This window comes from Molothrus ater, chromosome 7, assembly GCF_012460135.2.
Source record: "Molothrus ater isolate BHLD 08-10-18 breed brown headed cowbird chromosome 7, BPBGC_Mater_1.1, whole genome shotgun sequence".
Lineage (NCBI taxonomy): Eukaryota > Metazoa > Chordata > Aves > Passeriformes > Icteridae > Molothrus > Molothrus ater.
Genome location: NC_050484.2, coordinates 21430431 through 21446483, shown reverse-complemented (window position 1 = coordinate 21446483; position 16053 = coordinate 21430431). Strand labels below are relative to the sequence as shown.

The 16053-nt window shown below is 36.2% G+C and overlaps 1 protein-coding gene across 9 annotated transcripts in view; it reads left to right on the top strand.

The window, feature by feature from the left end:
- SLC4A10 (solute carrier family 4 member 10) overlaps positions 1-16053 on the top strand; it is a 166229-nt gene that overhangs the window by 59891 nt on the left and 90285 nt on the right. For 3 of the 9 annotated variants that reach the window (XM_054515406.1, XM_036386561.2, XM_036386560.2), the window contains exon 2: positions 13599-13788. The exons of the other annotated variants lie outside the window; for them this stretch is intronic. In XM_054515406.1, coding sequence (XP_054371381.1) covers positions 13762-13788 — 27 coding nt within the window. In that variant the 5' untranslated portion in view covers positions 13599-13761. The remainder of the gene's footprint in view (positions 1-13598; positions 13789-16053) is intronic. 9 annotated transcript variants of the gene reach the window in all.

The window sequence follows — 16053 nt, the reverse complement described above, 5'->3', positions numbered from 1 at the left end:
GTAAATTGGTTAAGCCTTGGAGCCAATGCTGTTCCCATAATGGATGTTCCTGCCTTCCCAGCACGTCCATCACCAAAGATCTTCCTCTCTTGGTTTGCAGTCTGCCATTTGGGACAGGCACATACACTCATCTAGGGGAACACCACCACGCTTCTCAGAGAACAGCAGGTTTCCAGTTCAAAGGTATGAAGGGAGATTTCAAATAAGATGTTACACACCATATAAAGTGTTTCACCTGTAGAATTTGGGATTATAAGCAGACTTTTGTTGACTAAAATGTATTCTGTTGGAAGGATATGCAAATTTGATACTGCTTCTAGGCTGGCTAGAAATATAAACCAGCATAAGAGTAAGAAGGAAACTGAGCAAGTAGGAATATTCAGAAAATGTTTAATACAAGACACATCAAATACAAGGTAATAATATTACATAGAATTTCATTTTTTCTCATTGACCGATTAAAAACGCCATCACATTGTTGCTTATATTTTTTCATAATTTGCCATAAGCATTACTTTTGTGATTCAGGATGATGGAAAATCAACAAGAATGAGAATAACCATAAATAAAATTTTCAAGAAAATCATAGCAGTATCTATTAATAGAACTATGCACAAGATTTATTGACTTGATCCTTTGCTGTTGAAAAGGAGAATTTCTCATCTATTACTTAGTAATTAATTAGTACTCTCTTGCTAATCCCGTCCTCTCCCCCCAGTACTCTTTTTAGCAGATAAATAGTAAATGGGCATAGATAGAGTGATAGTTAAGCTAAATTTGATGTTCCAGTGCTTGTGAGTTTGGATGATCAAGCTCCCAGAGTGCCCTTGCAAGTCAAATTCACTGCTAAAAGGAGAAGTGGGGACATTTGCCTTTTTTGGTTATCTTCTTTTATTCCTCTACAAAAAGTACTTCAGTTTAAATGTAGAATGTACAGGGAGAAGCCATTTCAGTCTTTAGTGGTCTTATAAAAGGTTTGGGCCTTCTTTGTTTGAAGGATAGACAAAGATTCAAGGAAGACATCCTTCTGTTCTTCTGGGTTCCTGTTGTTGCTTCTCATCTCTCACAGAATTTTTCTCTGCACTGTGCCAGTTTAAAATATGCTCATTCTAAGCAGAGCAAAGCTCTTGTGATATGCACAGTTTAAAGTGTGCTGTTGCAGTCCGTGGCAATGCTGTATTTCAAGATAATTTTTATCTGGACTCTCATCTAGCTCCCATTGACTACATAGGAGTTGTGCAAGGTGCAAGCTAATGTAGGATTTCATACACCTTTTGAAGAATAATGTCTTTGTGTGTTATGTTTTCATCCACTGAGAATTCTACCACTTGAAAATGGATTTGTAATCCTGATGGGTTACAAACCTACTTCCTAGAGTCTTGTATTCTGGCATCTTTATATCAGCAGATGAAATTATCCTAGAAAATTAATTTTTCAAAGAAAATAAAATGATTCTGTATTTCCATTTCTAAGTGTGGGTGCTTCTTTGTTTTTCAAGTGTGCATACTTGTGACTATAATAGCATATCAGAGTCACAGCAGAGGAATGGTTTTCAATTAACTTTTTTTCCTTTTCTTTTTCTTTGTAGATGAGTCAACTCCTATTTTATGTGTTAGCTGAAATCTGTGTATGCTATTTAGCAGATCTGATTACACCCTTATTTGGGGACCAAAAGTCCTGTGCAACTTTCTGGGATATGTCTGGTTTAAAGTACATTAGCTGGCCTTATTCTGTTTACAGTCCTTTGCCTTCAAAAGTCTACTTGAACTTAATCATTGGTAAAGTTATGTATCACACAAGCTGTGATGTTCAGCTTGGAAAGAAGAAATACGCTTAAAATAACAGAGAAATCTCCTTAAGAAAACCTTTAACATTCCTCTGCAAGAACCCAGACATCTGTATGTCCAAGGATGCATAAGAACCAGTGATACTATTTACTCCCAATCACTATACAATTCTGGCAAATGATCCATAAATGTGATTAAAATTCCAGTGAGAATAGGACTCAGATTAGTCCACTTCCACATTACAAAAGATTTATTAGCGTGGCATGAACTTTTAGTGTTGTTACAGAGTGTACAAGTATGAAATGCTTTGACCAGTACTGCTTATATGGACTTGGCATGCTGTATAAGCTTCAGGGGATTAAATCTTTCTAGTATAACTATGTCACAGCAAAGCATCCTTATCAACTAGCATTTGAAATCACCATGTTGTTCGTTAAAACAAGTAATGTATGTCAGAGAGTATATGTGTAACAGCTTCAGATAACAGAAGTTTCAGGGTATGTGAAAGAGCAACAATTAATATGGTGCTGTTTCCTTTCTCTTGAGATTTTTGATTACTTTGTTGGTGCCAATTTATCTCTGTGTTTTCTGATGCTTTTCATGATCTCATATCAACCTATGTCTGGATTACATTTTGGTGTAATGTCCTTCCCTTCCTCTCTTAAATTACATCTGCCTCTTGTTCAGCTTGTGAAATTCCTGTAACTCCCTTGTTTCTTTGAGTGCAAAACTCTTTATCTCCTCTATTATTTGGTATTGTTTTAATTTTCTTGATGTTTCTAGAATGTTACTGATCTCAAAGAATCTAGAGGTTTTCTTTCTACCTCCTGCCATTCCCTCTAGCCCACAGATTTTTCCCTTATTTATTAACACTGCCTCATCTCTTGGCCTTTTTGTGGAGATTGTTACCTAAAACATTATCTGCTTTGAATTTGGGTCAAAGAATTAGGTACTTCTGTGCTGTTCTGAATTCTTCCTGCTCCTATTTCTAATTTATTTATATAGCAATAGGATTTCCTTCTGCCTCTCTTTCTAATATTTTTATGGTGTATATGCATACAACTACACCTGTTCCCATCTCTCTCTGACTTTGACTTCCAACTTTCTTCCATTCATAATTTCTCACCTTTCAGTCTCCATATGGATAGCCATCCAGCTCTGTAGCTGCCCTAGTACTGTTTCTCATTTGAGCTATATACCATGCCAAATCAGCCTCATGCTTGAGTTGGTCTTTTCCCTGCACTGTGTTATCCAAGTTCCTTTTCTGTAGTGACTACTGGAACTTTAAAAAGATTTTTATTCTCTCTCTCTTGGAATGAGACTTCGTAAAACTTCTGTTTTATTGATCTTGATGATCTCGATTTCCTTTATTCCTCTTTACTTTCTTCTATCAGCTTATCAGTTCCCTTTAGGCACTATTTTTTGTTCTTCTCATACAGTTCCAAACCCTTCTAACATTCATGGTCCTGGCTGACTCCCAGTATCCATTTTCTCAGTTCCTAATGCCATCTGCAATGCCTCAAAGATACTGCTGACTATCTCTGGTAAAAATCTTTTGATTCTGCTGACTTTCCGTATTTCTTAATCTCTGGGATTTCTGTCATCTGTTATGAATATTTTTGCTTGCAGTTTTGCCTGTTCTGTATTTTTTATTAGTCATACAGCCCTCCATTTAGTTCATCTATTACCCCATCTTTCCATGTGAATTTCTTAAAACTAACAAACTAAAAATTCAAGCTTTTTTTTTGTTTCCTGAAACAGAATTTTTTGTTTTGTAGTCTTTGAACCTGCTCCAATTAACTTTTTCTGGTTCCTTTCCATATTCTGACTTTTTAAAAATTTTTGCTTCTCTCTTTGTATTCTTTCCCTTTCACAAGAAGTATGTCTGAGTCTCTTCATATTAAAAAAAAGAACTCAGCACAAGCCAACCCTCTACTCCAGAAGTTTAAATTCACCAGATTTATGTCCTAACCCTTGACCTTCTTCATCTGCTCCCACTCCCTACTCTCCCTATTCATATGCTTTGTACACTTGTCTTAACTTCTCGACTTCTAATGCCTTTCTAGAACTGCTTACTTCTGGTTTCTGTCTTTTGCACTGAAATTTATGTCACTAATGTTCCACTTGACTTCTTCCTGGAGGAATTCCAGTCTAATCCTTTATTCTCCTCCACTCCATCTGTCATCTCTCTGTGATGCTATGTTATAGTCTTCACTAAATTTTGTTGTTCTTAGACATTTGTCATTTTGTCCTTGTTGATTGTTTCTCTTTACAGACTCAGTTTTTTATTGGGTGGGTCTTCCTCTCCCCCTTCTCTTTCTTTATGTAGGTGTATGTTTAGATCTCTCAGGAATTCATCCTCAGCTTTGCATCCTCCTCCACACCTTACTTCAGATAATTTAGCCATGAGCATAACCTTTATGAAGGCACCACTGCTTTTTTTTTTTTTTAATAGTCTTCCCCCAGTCTAGTTAAACCCTGCTTAGCACAGAAAATTTGCTTGGTCTTCAGTGATCACCTGAATGTAATCATGTCAGAAATAATCTTGAATTTTCTTTCCTTTTCTTTCCTGATGTGCTCTTTTTGCTCTATGTGGCTCTGAAATCTGACAGTTCCTGTTTGGTCATGTAGCCATAAATCAGATTGAGGTCTGGCTCACCTCAGCACTGTGACTGTTATGATCTCATCTGTCTGCCTGACGTTAATACTTACAGCTTTCCTTCACTTGATTACTGGTGTTAATATCATCTTTGCTTATCACTCTGCCTACATCACTTGCTATTTAAGGTCTATTTACTCATTTACTCAAATACAAATACAATACATCTTGTCTTTCTTTTAACAGCTTTTTAAATGGCCTTGTCCTTTCCCTTCCAAGAGAGAGATTTTACCATGAGGTTGAATCTTGTGTTAGCTCTACTGGCAGTATAGTATCAATTTTGATTTCCCAATTGCTATTCATGTTATAGTCATTAGTGAACTTTCTTTTACAGCACCCAATCTTCGAAGATCCTCATCAAAACTCTTTCTGCAGTCTATATAAAGTGAATAGTCACCTGTTAGTGACTTGGCAGATGTGCTAGTTGTGTTCATCTTATTACACTTAGGTTGCTAAGTACCCTTAACTCATGGCTATTTGTTGTTTGTATTCCTGTAAGCTGTTAGACCTCCTTTAAGTGATATGATTATTGCTTTATAAATTAAGTAATTTTTTGACAAGCACATCATGCCTGTATTTGCAGCATGTATATCAATGGAGCCCATAAACGTTTTTATTTCTCCACATATTCATATACATACTTATTAAATAACAATGCTAGTCAAAGTAAAAATAGGAAGAACTTGCAGGTCTGAGGAAGAACGCTTGTATGAGTAAATATAGATCAGCAGGTTATTATTAATTTTTAATAATAATTTTTAATGGGCTTGAAGAGGAAGTGCCTGTTACACTAAGCCTGAAAGATTGTTTAACACTGAAACAGACTCCACAGAGAAGTAGTGGAGTCACTGTTCTTGGAAGTGTTCTAAAAATGAGTGAGTGTTCAAGAGCTTTGTGTATAGTTAAGTGCCTATGGTGGTATTAGGTCAAAGTTGGACTTGATGATGTTGAAGGTCTTCTACAACCTCAATGATTATATGATAAGCCTGGTACAACTTGTAATAAATCAAAGATTGATCCAAATAGCTTGTGGCATGTTTAAATTAGAAGAATTTTCTTTTTGTGTTCACCACAAAAGAGTCCATGCTTTAATGATAGGAGACAGTGTTATCTTGACAAGGAAGGGTATGAAGGATATGTGTTGGATATTATTTTTTGTCATCGTGCTTGTAACTGTTTTCACTTTAGAGCAGTACACTGAGATAGAAGCAATGATATGTAACTCAAAAATTTCATTACCTGTGATGTGCCAGTAAGACTTTATATCTAGCAATTTCTGCTGTTTTCCTTAAGTACTGACCACTGGGGTCATTTAGATAAGTACCCTTCAAAGCTCTGTCTGATGGACATTGTTGTGTCCTTCCTTGCTGTTTTCTACATTTGCAGAGGAGTCTGTCAATTAAGTAGCATTATGAGAAAATTTAAAATGAAAATAATAGTCTTTTCTAAAAATAAAACATTTTCATGTAGAAGCACTGACAGAAGATGTACTGCCATGTTCATACCTACTTTCTACTCTATAGTAATACTTGCCCCTTTTCCTTTCCAAAAGTTACATTCTATAATTTCAATATGAAGCACACTGTTGAAGTTATATAAGGTGTTTTTAACTTTTAGCTTGTTTTTATTTTCAAGTGTCTAGACTAGTGTAGGACAACCAGATGTTGTTGTCCATCACATGGAAGTGATGATTTTAAAGCTTACAGATTACAACAGGTGGGCAATGTGTACAAGTTTAATTCTTGTATCTGAGAGGCAGGAAGACCAGTTCAACTACTACTTTAATTCATATTTATCTTTGATTCTTTGGCAGCACGTTTCAAATTCCTGACTATTTATGTTGTGCTGTCTAAAGTTGTAAGCTATATAAATCCCTTCTTATCTAATCCACTGTCATGATCATTTTCCCAATATATTTTGAATGAGTCTTCAGTATGAAAATTTTCCTTACAGTGCAGTGTTTCATTGCCAAGGGAGAAAGGATGCACAAGTGACTTGGCATTTGAAATCTGTTCATTTGTCCTGTTATTTCTCAGAATACATTATCAATTTCATTAGCTCACTTATTTCTTTTCTGCCTCTCCCTTCCCTGTCCTCACTACTTCTGTACTGTTTCCTGCTTTTCTTAATGCCTGTGTGAATTAAGAAAAGACCACCTGAGCTTTCAGATAGCTGATAGTATTGTAAGTGGCTTGGAGGATTTAATTATTTTTTATCATCTTGTGAACAAGGGGCTCCTAACTCTTTTCTCTAGGATTACCCTTCCTGGTCACCATGGCTTACTGATGATCTGCGACAGCTAAAGAGGGAGAGCAAAGATAATCATAATATCATTGTCTAACTATGAGATGAAAAGTTTCTCCTTATGCTCTGACTGTATTAACAGTGCAAAAGGTCTCTTCATTTCCATGGTGGTAGCTGTTCATTTGCATGCAGCAGAACAATTCTCAGTGGTACAAATTTGTGCTTTTCAGTCACATAAATTACAGTTGCCTTGATAAAAAATTTACTCATGAGAACAAAATCATATAGATCAACCTAAATCTTTGGAGAGCAGAAACACTGGGTCATCAGTTCTAGATTTTCTGCTGAAGTTACTCCCTGAAAATATAGATGACTTGGGAAATCTTTAGACTAAACCCTACAGTTCAATTTGATTAGGAAGATCTTTCAGTTTTATTCAAGGAAACTATTTACCGATTTCAGTTTAAAAAAAGCCAAACAAACCAAACACAATCTTCTTTTCTCTTCTGGAGCACAAATAGCTCATATAGAAGTCAGCTCTGAAGAATCACGAGGAATCTGATTTGATCTTTGGGCTTGTAACAGGAAATTTTATAGTATTGGATGTTAATTTTTTCCTGAAAATGAATGACAAAATGGCCACACTATTTTTAACACTTCAGTTAGATTTGGTTCAGCCAGGCTACCTCCACTGCTAGAAGGGAAACAATATCACTAGTGTTGGCATACTTCTGTGGGAGGTCAGCATGAGAAACCTTCCTGCTGCCTTCATATTAATTGTATTTGTATTGTGTTGGAAGGAAGTGTTTGTCAAATACAATTGAAAGTGGTTTGAGAAACAGAAGAATTGCTGAACATTATATTGGTGTTTCTGAGAGAGTGATTTAGTTTATTATTGATCTTGCTGGCTTATAATATCAAAAAAGGTGGTTTTGAAATGTGGTTGGCATATATTTGCATCTAAAAGATGCAGTGGCCAAACAACATAATTTTTGTGGCTGGCTGTAAAGGAAGACAAAAACTCCTGTCTCCTGTGTTGTAGTTGTTGCCAAAATGTGTTCTGAAAAGTTGGTCATGACCCTTTTTCTTCTTTGCACTTGCTATTTCCACATGAGTAGTTGCTTCAAGAAGACTGTCTTCTATGATTCCTCTCCCTGACCCTATTTTGAGGTGAAGAAATCTGAAAACATGTCATAATTTCTGAGCCTGAAAGGAGACCCCTTAAGCTGGGAAGCGTATCCAACTTAAAATCAAATACATCTTACTGCTGATTAAGAAACTAGCAATGACATATTTTCTTTCCCCTTTGCTGCCAGGCAGCTAAAATCCTATTGCATAGTGGGATAAAGTCTGCATGTTCTGCTTCTAACTACACCTAAATAGGGCTGTTATGCTGGGTCTGTCCTCACCTGTCACTGGGACAAGAGAGAGGCCAGACAACCTAAAATTAAATCTCATTTAGGCTTTGGATAAAGACTTCACATCCATCTTCTTGCTGTTAGACTTCTCAGTAGTAGTTGATGTAGCCATTGCTATGAAGTGAGAAAAGAGGATTTCAGCTAATGGCACCGCATCAGAATGACGCAAGAAATTGAAACAATAACCACAGAGGACAAAACAACCATCTACGCTGTTTTTCCTCTCTAGAACTTCTAAGTATTTCACAGTGTAGTAAAAAATACGAAGTAAAAGGAATAAAATCTCAGTCATAAAGGTATTACCCTACTTTTACATCTACATAGCAGCAAGGAATACTGTCTTTTATTTATTCAGACATCTGGCTGAAACTAGCAGTTGAATAAAGATTAGCTTGCAGATCTGGCAGAAGTGATAGGGTGGAAGGAAAGGAAGAAGTTTTGAGACTCTGAACATGACTGAAAATATTCAAGGAAACACAGTAACCTAAGTGCCTTGTTTGGGTTTTTTAAGGTGTTTGCATCACTTGGGCAGTCCTGATAAATTTATTCCAAGACATACAAAGCATGGTAAGCAGCTGCAATTAATTGTGCGTGCTTTAAAACAATTACCAGAAGCCAGAAAGGATTTAGCAGTTCATTATTCTATTATTATACCCACTGCTCTAACAGGTTTATCAAGTGTTTTAAGTGGGGAAGTTTTTTTGTCCATGTTCTGTTGCAATTGTCCCCACTCCCCCACCCCGCTGTGTTAGGCAGACAAAGTGGGGCACCTGGCCGTTGCAACAAGCTAAGCTCCTATTTTGCCTCGATTTTTTGTTTAATCTTTTCAAATAGAAATGTTGTCTTCAATTGGATAGGTCTATGGAGAATAGATAAAAGAGTGTATCATGTTTGCCTTGCAAATGGAAGGAATGTATTGTTTCTATCTAAAATGGCTTTTCTAAAAAAAGAAGATTCCATATCAAATATGAAGGAAATATTTATGTGTCAGTTTATAGCTGTTCTATTGTTCATAATGATATATAACAAGTACAGGATGCTTTAATGCAGATGAACACAGGAATTACAAGTATTACCGAGATTTAATTCTGTGTAAAACTGCTTTGGTTTATTTTCTGCGTGTGTTTTGTTTTATTTATAGCAATATTTTGTGCTTAGAGTTAATGTCTGAAATGATTCTCTAAGCTTATATGTTGCAGAAATTGCATTATAACATTAAATATGTGTTCAGTCTCAGGCCAGTATCAAATCAGTTCTTTGAAGCCAGTGCTGATTAGTGCAATTTTTAGCAGCATTGCAGAACATGACATTTCATTATTGAGTCATGCTAAACATTATCTTGGGTTTTGCTATAAAAATAGAAAAGAGGAAAAAAAGAAGACAGAGAAGGATGCTTTTATGCATATGACATGCAGCCCTGGGGAAGATGCAAATCTGGGATGAAAACTAATTGCTTCTTACTTTGTTGCATAGCCTGAACTATGTGGAGAAGAGCTGGCTAAAAGGAAAGCTGTGCTTTATGTTAACCAGTAGTGATTATTACAGAAAGCTGCCAGAAAAGCAGTGCCGTTAAAGGGACACTTAAAAAAATGATCCTTCAGACCTTATAGAACAGACCTTGTTGCATTATAAATGTGTTTTGATGGGTCTTCTTTGATAGGTAGATAGAGAGGAAAAGGATGATATAATGTAGCTAGTGGAATGGAAAAGCAATTATATTTCATCTGAAAGATAAAATTCACTGTATTTTCCACCCCAGAAGATTGCTATATATGGTTATATATAATATAAGCAATTAAACGTGATAATATTAAAAAGGTTGTTTTTTTTAAACCCTGTGTGCTTGTCTTCAGAAAGAGAAAAGAATTATAGCACCTAAATTGTGGGCATACACATTGTGCATTAAATCCGTTTTGTGTGAGCCTGTTTGCTCAAGGACATTTTAAAGGACAAGATTGAACATGGCAGTCACCAGTGATTTTCCTCCTGCAACAGGGAGGCAGGCATCTGTGTGCAACAGCTTTTTAGCCATTTAGGCTAATTATCTTTGCAAAATATTTCCAGTATGCACTTGGTAGCTCTTGAGTTCAAGTAACTTCGTTTTCCATATCTTTAGTAATGCCATCTTTATGAAATGTTAAGCTGAACTCAACCAAAATGACCTTAAAAATACAAATACTGTGTAATGATTCTGTAAAATGAATATAACACAAAACAGTAATGTTGGAACTGAGACGATAATTGTGTGTGTGGTATCTGCAGAAATATTTAGTATTTCATTACAGGCCACTGGAGATGTAAATACACAAGGTTTATACCACTAACTGTATGATAATAGGTATAAACTGAAATGAACATGTTAGGGTTCCATCTTTTAAGCATATGCAGTTATTGATAATATAAAATAAATGAAATAATTGTATGTTTGTCATGGTTAAACCCCAGCCAGCAGCCAAGCCCCACGCAGCTGCTTGTTCACTCCCACACCAGTGAGATGAGGGAGAAAACCAGAAGGGTAAAAGTGAGAGAACTCATGGATTGAGATACAGTTTAATAGCAAAAGAAAAAGCCACCCAGACAAGCAAAACAAAACAAGGAATTCACTCCCTGCTTCCCGTGGGCAGGCAGGTGTTCAGCCATCTCCAGGAGAGCAGGGCCCCATCACAGGTCATGGTGACTTGGGAAGAAAAACGCCAGCACTCCAGATGTCCTCCCCCTTTCCTCTTTTTCCCCCACGTTCTATGCTGAGCATGATGTCACATGGTCTGGAATGTCCCTTTGGTCAGCTGGGGTCCCCTGTCCCAGCTGTGTCTCCCAGGCACCCCCAGCCCCTCTCCAGTGCGGCCGTACGAGGGGCAGAAAGGGCCCTGGCTCAGAGCAAGCCCTGCTCAGCAATAACAAAACATCTCTGGATTATCAACCTGTGCTCAGCACAATCCAAAACACAGCCCCCTACCAGCTGCTGTGCAGAAAGTTAACTCTACCCCAGCCAAAATCAGCACAACATTTCAGCTTTCTGTTGTTTATGGGAAGGCAGTATTTCATGGTTTATGCTGACAGGCGTTCCTGAGTTTCAGATGGCATTTCAGAATTATGTAGGTTGTCTAATCATCAATAAGGGGCTTATATGGAGAAGCAATTAATACCATGATTATTTTCCTTATGAGTCAGCAGGTGTGTCATATGCCTAATTTCTAGTGTCTGAAAAATCAAAATGGCTTCTGCTCTGTTATATATTTCACAGAAAGAAAGATGCTGGAAGAAAGGTTCTTTAGGTTATGTTGATATGATTTATTCTGTGAGTATATTAAGAATGTAATTTAAAAGGGACAGGATTTGACTGAGAGTCTTAAAAACTGTGAAAAAAAAGTATAATATTAATACTCTTTGTAGTTGGTTTTTGCATTGTATTTCAAAGGGAAACAGTCTTCCAGTTTATTGAAAACACTGAACAAATAACCAGGATAGAAAATAAAAGTAGCCAAGTATGAAAAAAAGTAGATAAAAAGAAGGATCAAAAATTTTTTTGTAGTTTTCCATGTAAAATAAAAATTTCTCTGTTATCCATTTTGATTTGTCTACTCAAAATATATTAGGTACAGATGTCATACTGGTGGATCACTGAACCTACCAAGGGAAAGAAGTGAGACACACTCTTTGCAAGTATTTAATACTTCCTTGCTGTCCTATTTTCCTGTTTCTTAATGTATATTTATTGTTATGCTAATATTTCATTTGCTGTAGTGATCAACACAGATGATCTTTAGTAAATGTTTGCTCAGTATCCAAGTTGTTTTTATGATGTATGCAATTGTTCTTTTAAGAGAATATATTGATTTTCCTCTTGAAGTAAATACATATAATACCTGTATAGATAACTTCAAAGATTGTCATCTGGACTTCAGCCTACCTTGTTGTGATCCAAAAGATGTGGAATATGTCCTAATTCCATCATCTGCAAATGTACTGAAGTTCTACAAGAGTGTGTGTCTACGTTAGCACATACATATTTAAAGAGGTTTGTCATGTGCCTTTGTACAGATCCACCTTTGAAAGTAGTTAATTTCCTTTTTCTCTCCACCCAGTCATCTACAATGTGATGAAAGCATAGACAGTAAGTAAAAAGGCGCAAAAACATCTGTCATAAAATGATGCTTCTCATTTTTTCTCAAAGTGTATTTTTTCATCAACTAAGTTCTTCTGAGGTGTGGAAGGGCAGTGCACAGTTTTGGAAGGTGGCAAATTGAGGACCAACCTCTTTGCAACCTGTTATGAATTGTAGTTAGGGCTGTATCATAGCTAAAGAGGGTCACTTCGGGAAGTTTTCCAGAAGGTCATTTTTATATTGGAATATCCTGGATGCTGAGCTTTATTCATACATAGGTGGAAAGGGCACTTAAGGCAGTTGGTTTTCGTTACTGAGTCATGGGCCTTTTTATTCTTTCTAACCAATACACTTAAAATTCCTGGCAACAACTTTATCCTCTGATAAGCAGGTTGTTTATCTAAGGGTTGAAAATCCATACTCCAAGACTCATGGTGACCCTCTTCCTTTGTGATTACTTGCCAAAAAGTAATGTCTTTGAAGGTGGTTTATTTCCTTTTATTTTGTTCAACTTCAAATGCATATTTTCAGTGCAATGTGGTAGCAATGTAAAACATGCAGAAGATGACTCTATTGTCTGCTTTTCTCTACTTGCCACTGTGTTTGAACTTCTAGTATGTAGAGACAAATATACTTTAATGAAAGTTTTTATAAGACTTTCATTAAATAGACATTTTCTGTGAAATATGCTGCTGCTGCATGTTGAAGGTCATTCCAGCATTCATTTGGAAAATGTAAGACATGAAAAAAATTATGGACTGAGTAGGGTTGCTGGGCCCTAGCCTCTAAGGATCTTGTGGTTTCCATGTAAAAAGCTTTGGTTTTTTCTTGCTCTTTTATATCAGATACATTATTTCTTCTACTGTGTGTTTGCTGGTATTTTATTACTGTAGGGAAATAAATTTTAGATTAACTATTGTGTGATGACTATGTAAAACCATAAGATATTAACAAATATTATGAAAATGAGAGTGAAAAAATGTTATATTTTTTATTAAAAGTTTAATACACTCTGATTATACCTTTACTGAAATACAATTCCACTGGCTTCTCCAGCGTTGCTCTTAAATTAGGCTGTCAGAAAAAAAACCCCTACATTTATTCTTATATATTTTTGTTGGAGTTGTGCAATGTAAAATTATTGCAAGGTATTAATATACATTGGCTTGATGTAAAAAAAGAGAAAGTTTATGCCTTCATGTTTTTTTTGTCAATTTCTTATTTCCTATCATTATCTATTCACATGGGTAAAATTTCTTAAATTGAACGACTTGGCACTTCTGTAGTGCCTTACAGCTCTGAAATGCTGTGTGAAAATTTATTTTGGCACAGAGCAGCCCAGTGAGGAAGGTAGATGAGTAAGTATTATTGTCCCTATTTTACAGATGGGGAAGCTGAGGCACAGAGATTAAGTGACTTTTCCAAGGCCACACAGCGAGTCAGTGGCAGATCCAGGATTAGCGCTCGGGGACTTCCTGGATCCCTCTTCCATGCTTTAAGCAGTAGACCACAGTGTTCACTGGACTCAGCAAGCAACTCATTGCAGTAATGGACAGTTCCAAGGACTTGCACATGGTCAGTGTGTCCACACATTTGTTTGCAGACTGCTGCTGTATGTCTGTGTGGTTTCACTACTCAGTCCTTGCAGATTTGTGCCCTATGTAAAATTTTGTACCTTCGTCATCTTCAAATGGTGTAGAAGGAAGAAGTGGTAGAATTTTGAGATGAATGTGGCATGGCAATGAAGAGGTTTTAGTTTTCCTGCCTTATTCTGAGCCTTCTAAAATTGATGGGCCAAGATGCAGATTGGCCCAAGATTCATGGCTTTGAGGATGCTAGTCTGGAGTTTGGTTGGCATGAATTCTTTCTTCCATGACTATATTATGGTTAGTCTTGCCTATACTTTCAGTTTCAAACTCATTTATTGCAACACTTAAAAATAATAAGTTTGTAGTTTTCCTGAAATTCTAATAAAGAAGCCTTACTAATTGAAATTAGGTTTCCAGTCTCTATTAATCCAGAGGAAAGTGGAGTGGGATCTGTTTTTATTTGTATTGCAATAGACCTCACTGCCCAATGAGTTTAAGCACGAAACTGCAAGTGAACCTTTGTCTCACCTCTCCCCTCTTCCAAGGGAGCAGTTCAGGGTCAGAAATTACTTCTAGAGTAAATGCAGTACAACTCTTGTACTGGTAAATGTGAGGTGGCTCTTATGCTGCTCCCTGGGAAGTCAGCATGTTCAGTGCCAGGCCTGTTTAATTGGACTTTGCTCAGAGTTTGACAAGTGAATTGCTAACAACACAGCACTCCCAATTAAGCTGTTTTTTTCTGTAATATTAATGGAATAAACCCACTTCTGAGAATGAGGCAAGGCTGAGACTTGCTGTGACATTACAGGAAGAGGAGGCAGAGAAGTAAAAGTCTGCCAGAAGCTGAAAATTGAACACATGGGAAAGGAGAAGTCAAAGTGTATGAGCATATTTTGATAAATATTAATGAATTAATTTGTATTTAATTTACTTGGATAATCAGTAAAGGCTTTAAACTGCCCAGCAATTTATTATTTTCCCCACTGTAAATTCTCCCTAACATTGCTTCCTTTCTGATGTGAATGTCGTATGCTAGAATAGCATTATTTATGATATGGCTCTAATACTTGGACTTTGACATCCTGCCTAATCACTCACCCAGAGGCATGGCATTGTTATGTCTAACTGCTTTAAAATAATGGATTCATTTCAGTAAAATGATCAAATGGTTTGTGCAAAGTTATACTTTCCTGGTACATCTTAATGGGTTATTATCTAATTCTAAATTATTAAAAGACAAAACAGTTTCAATAGAAGCCCATTTCTTATTGTCATATTTTAGTTATGTACTATTATCTATGGGAAAGCTCTAATAAAGACATTTTAACACTTGGTCTTTCTTTCTTTAACAGCCCAGATGCTTGGTGCTGACACATTTGTAGGATTTTTCTATGTAAGATAGCTACAGCATGACAGCTATTTTTAAAAAAGAAAGGAGCATGAAACAAAAACTCACATCCAGAATGTACCACATCCAGCTATATAAGTGAATCTTTTTGCCTGGGGCATCTGATATTTAAGGAGAGGTGCTCAAAGACTTTCATTTCTCATTATATTCCATTGCATTATATAAATAGATGTGTATTTATCATGCAACACTGGTATTTAAATCCCCTTGCTTCAGACTTGCATTAAGATACCAATTTTATGTATAGAAATCAAGTAGTTCTAGTTCTAATATCACTTGCTGAAACCCCTCTAGTAATGACAAGTAAATATATTAATTGTTACTTTTGTATAATGCATCATTTTTCATAATAATTTAATGGAAATTAATATTTCATGTTGTGAAATACAGACTGTATTTAGTAGCTGGCTTTTTCACAAGTGATGTCAAACTCGTAGTGAACCAGATACTCATTTTAGCACAGCATCTAGTGTCTTGTTGCTGAACCCCCAAAATATTTTTCTGTTCAGGCAAATGAGTTGGGTTTTTTTCCTTCATGTCAGAAATGACAAAATCACTGATTTCTTTACCTTACCTGGCCTGACTACAATACACTTATTAATCACGTACTACGTTTACAGTGCAGTAGAGAGTACAGTTTAAATGCATGTATGAATATAGGTTAAAATTAAACATGAAATATATGTTCCTGAGGAAGAATAGCTTTTCTGTTTTCTGCTATTAGTATATGCTGCCTGCTTCATTCTAAATTCAGCTTGGTGTTTGTAAAGCAAAGCAAAGACTTTGCAATTCACCAGTAAGCGAAGTCAGTTGATTTCATGGTGTTAGTTTTATTTCTTACCA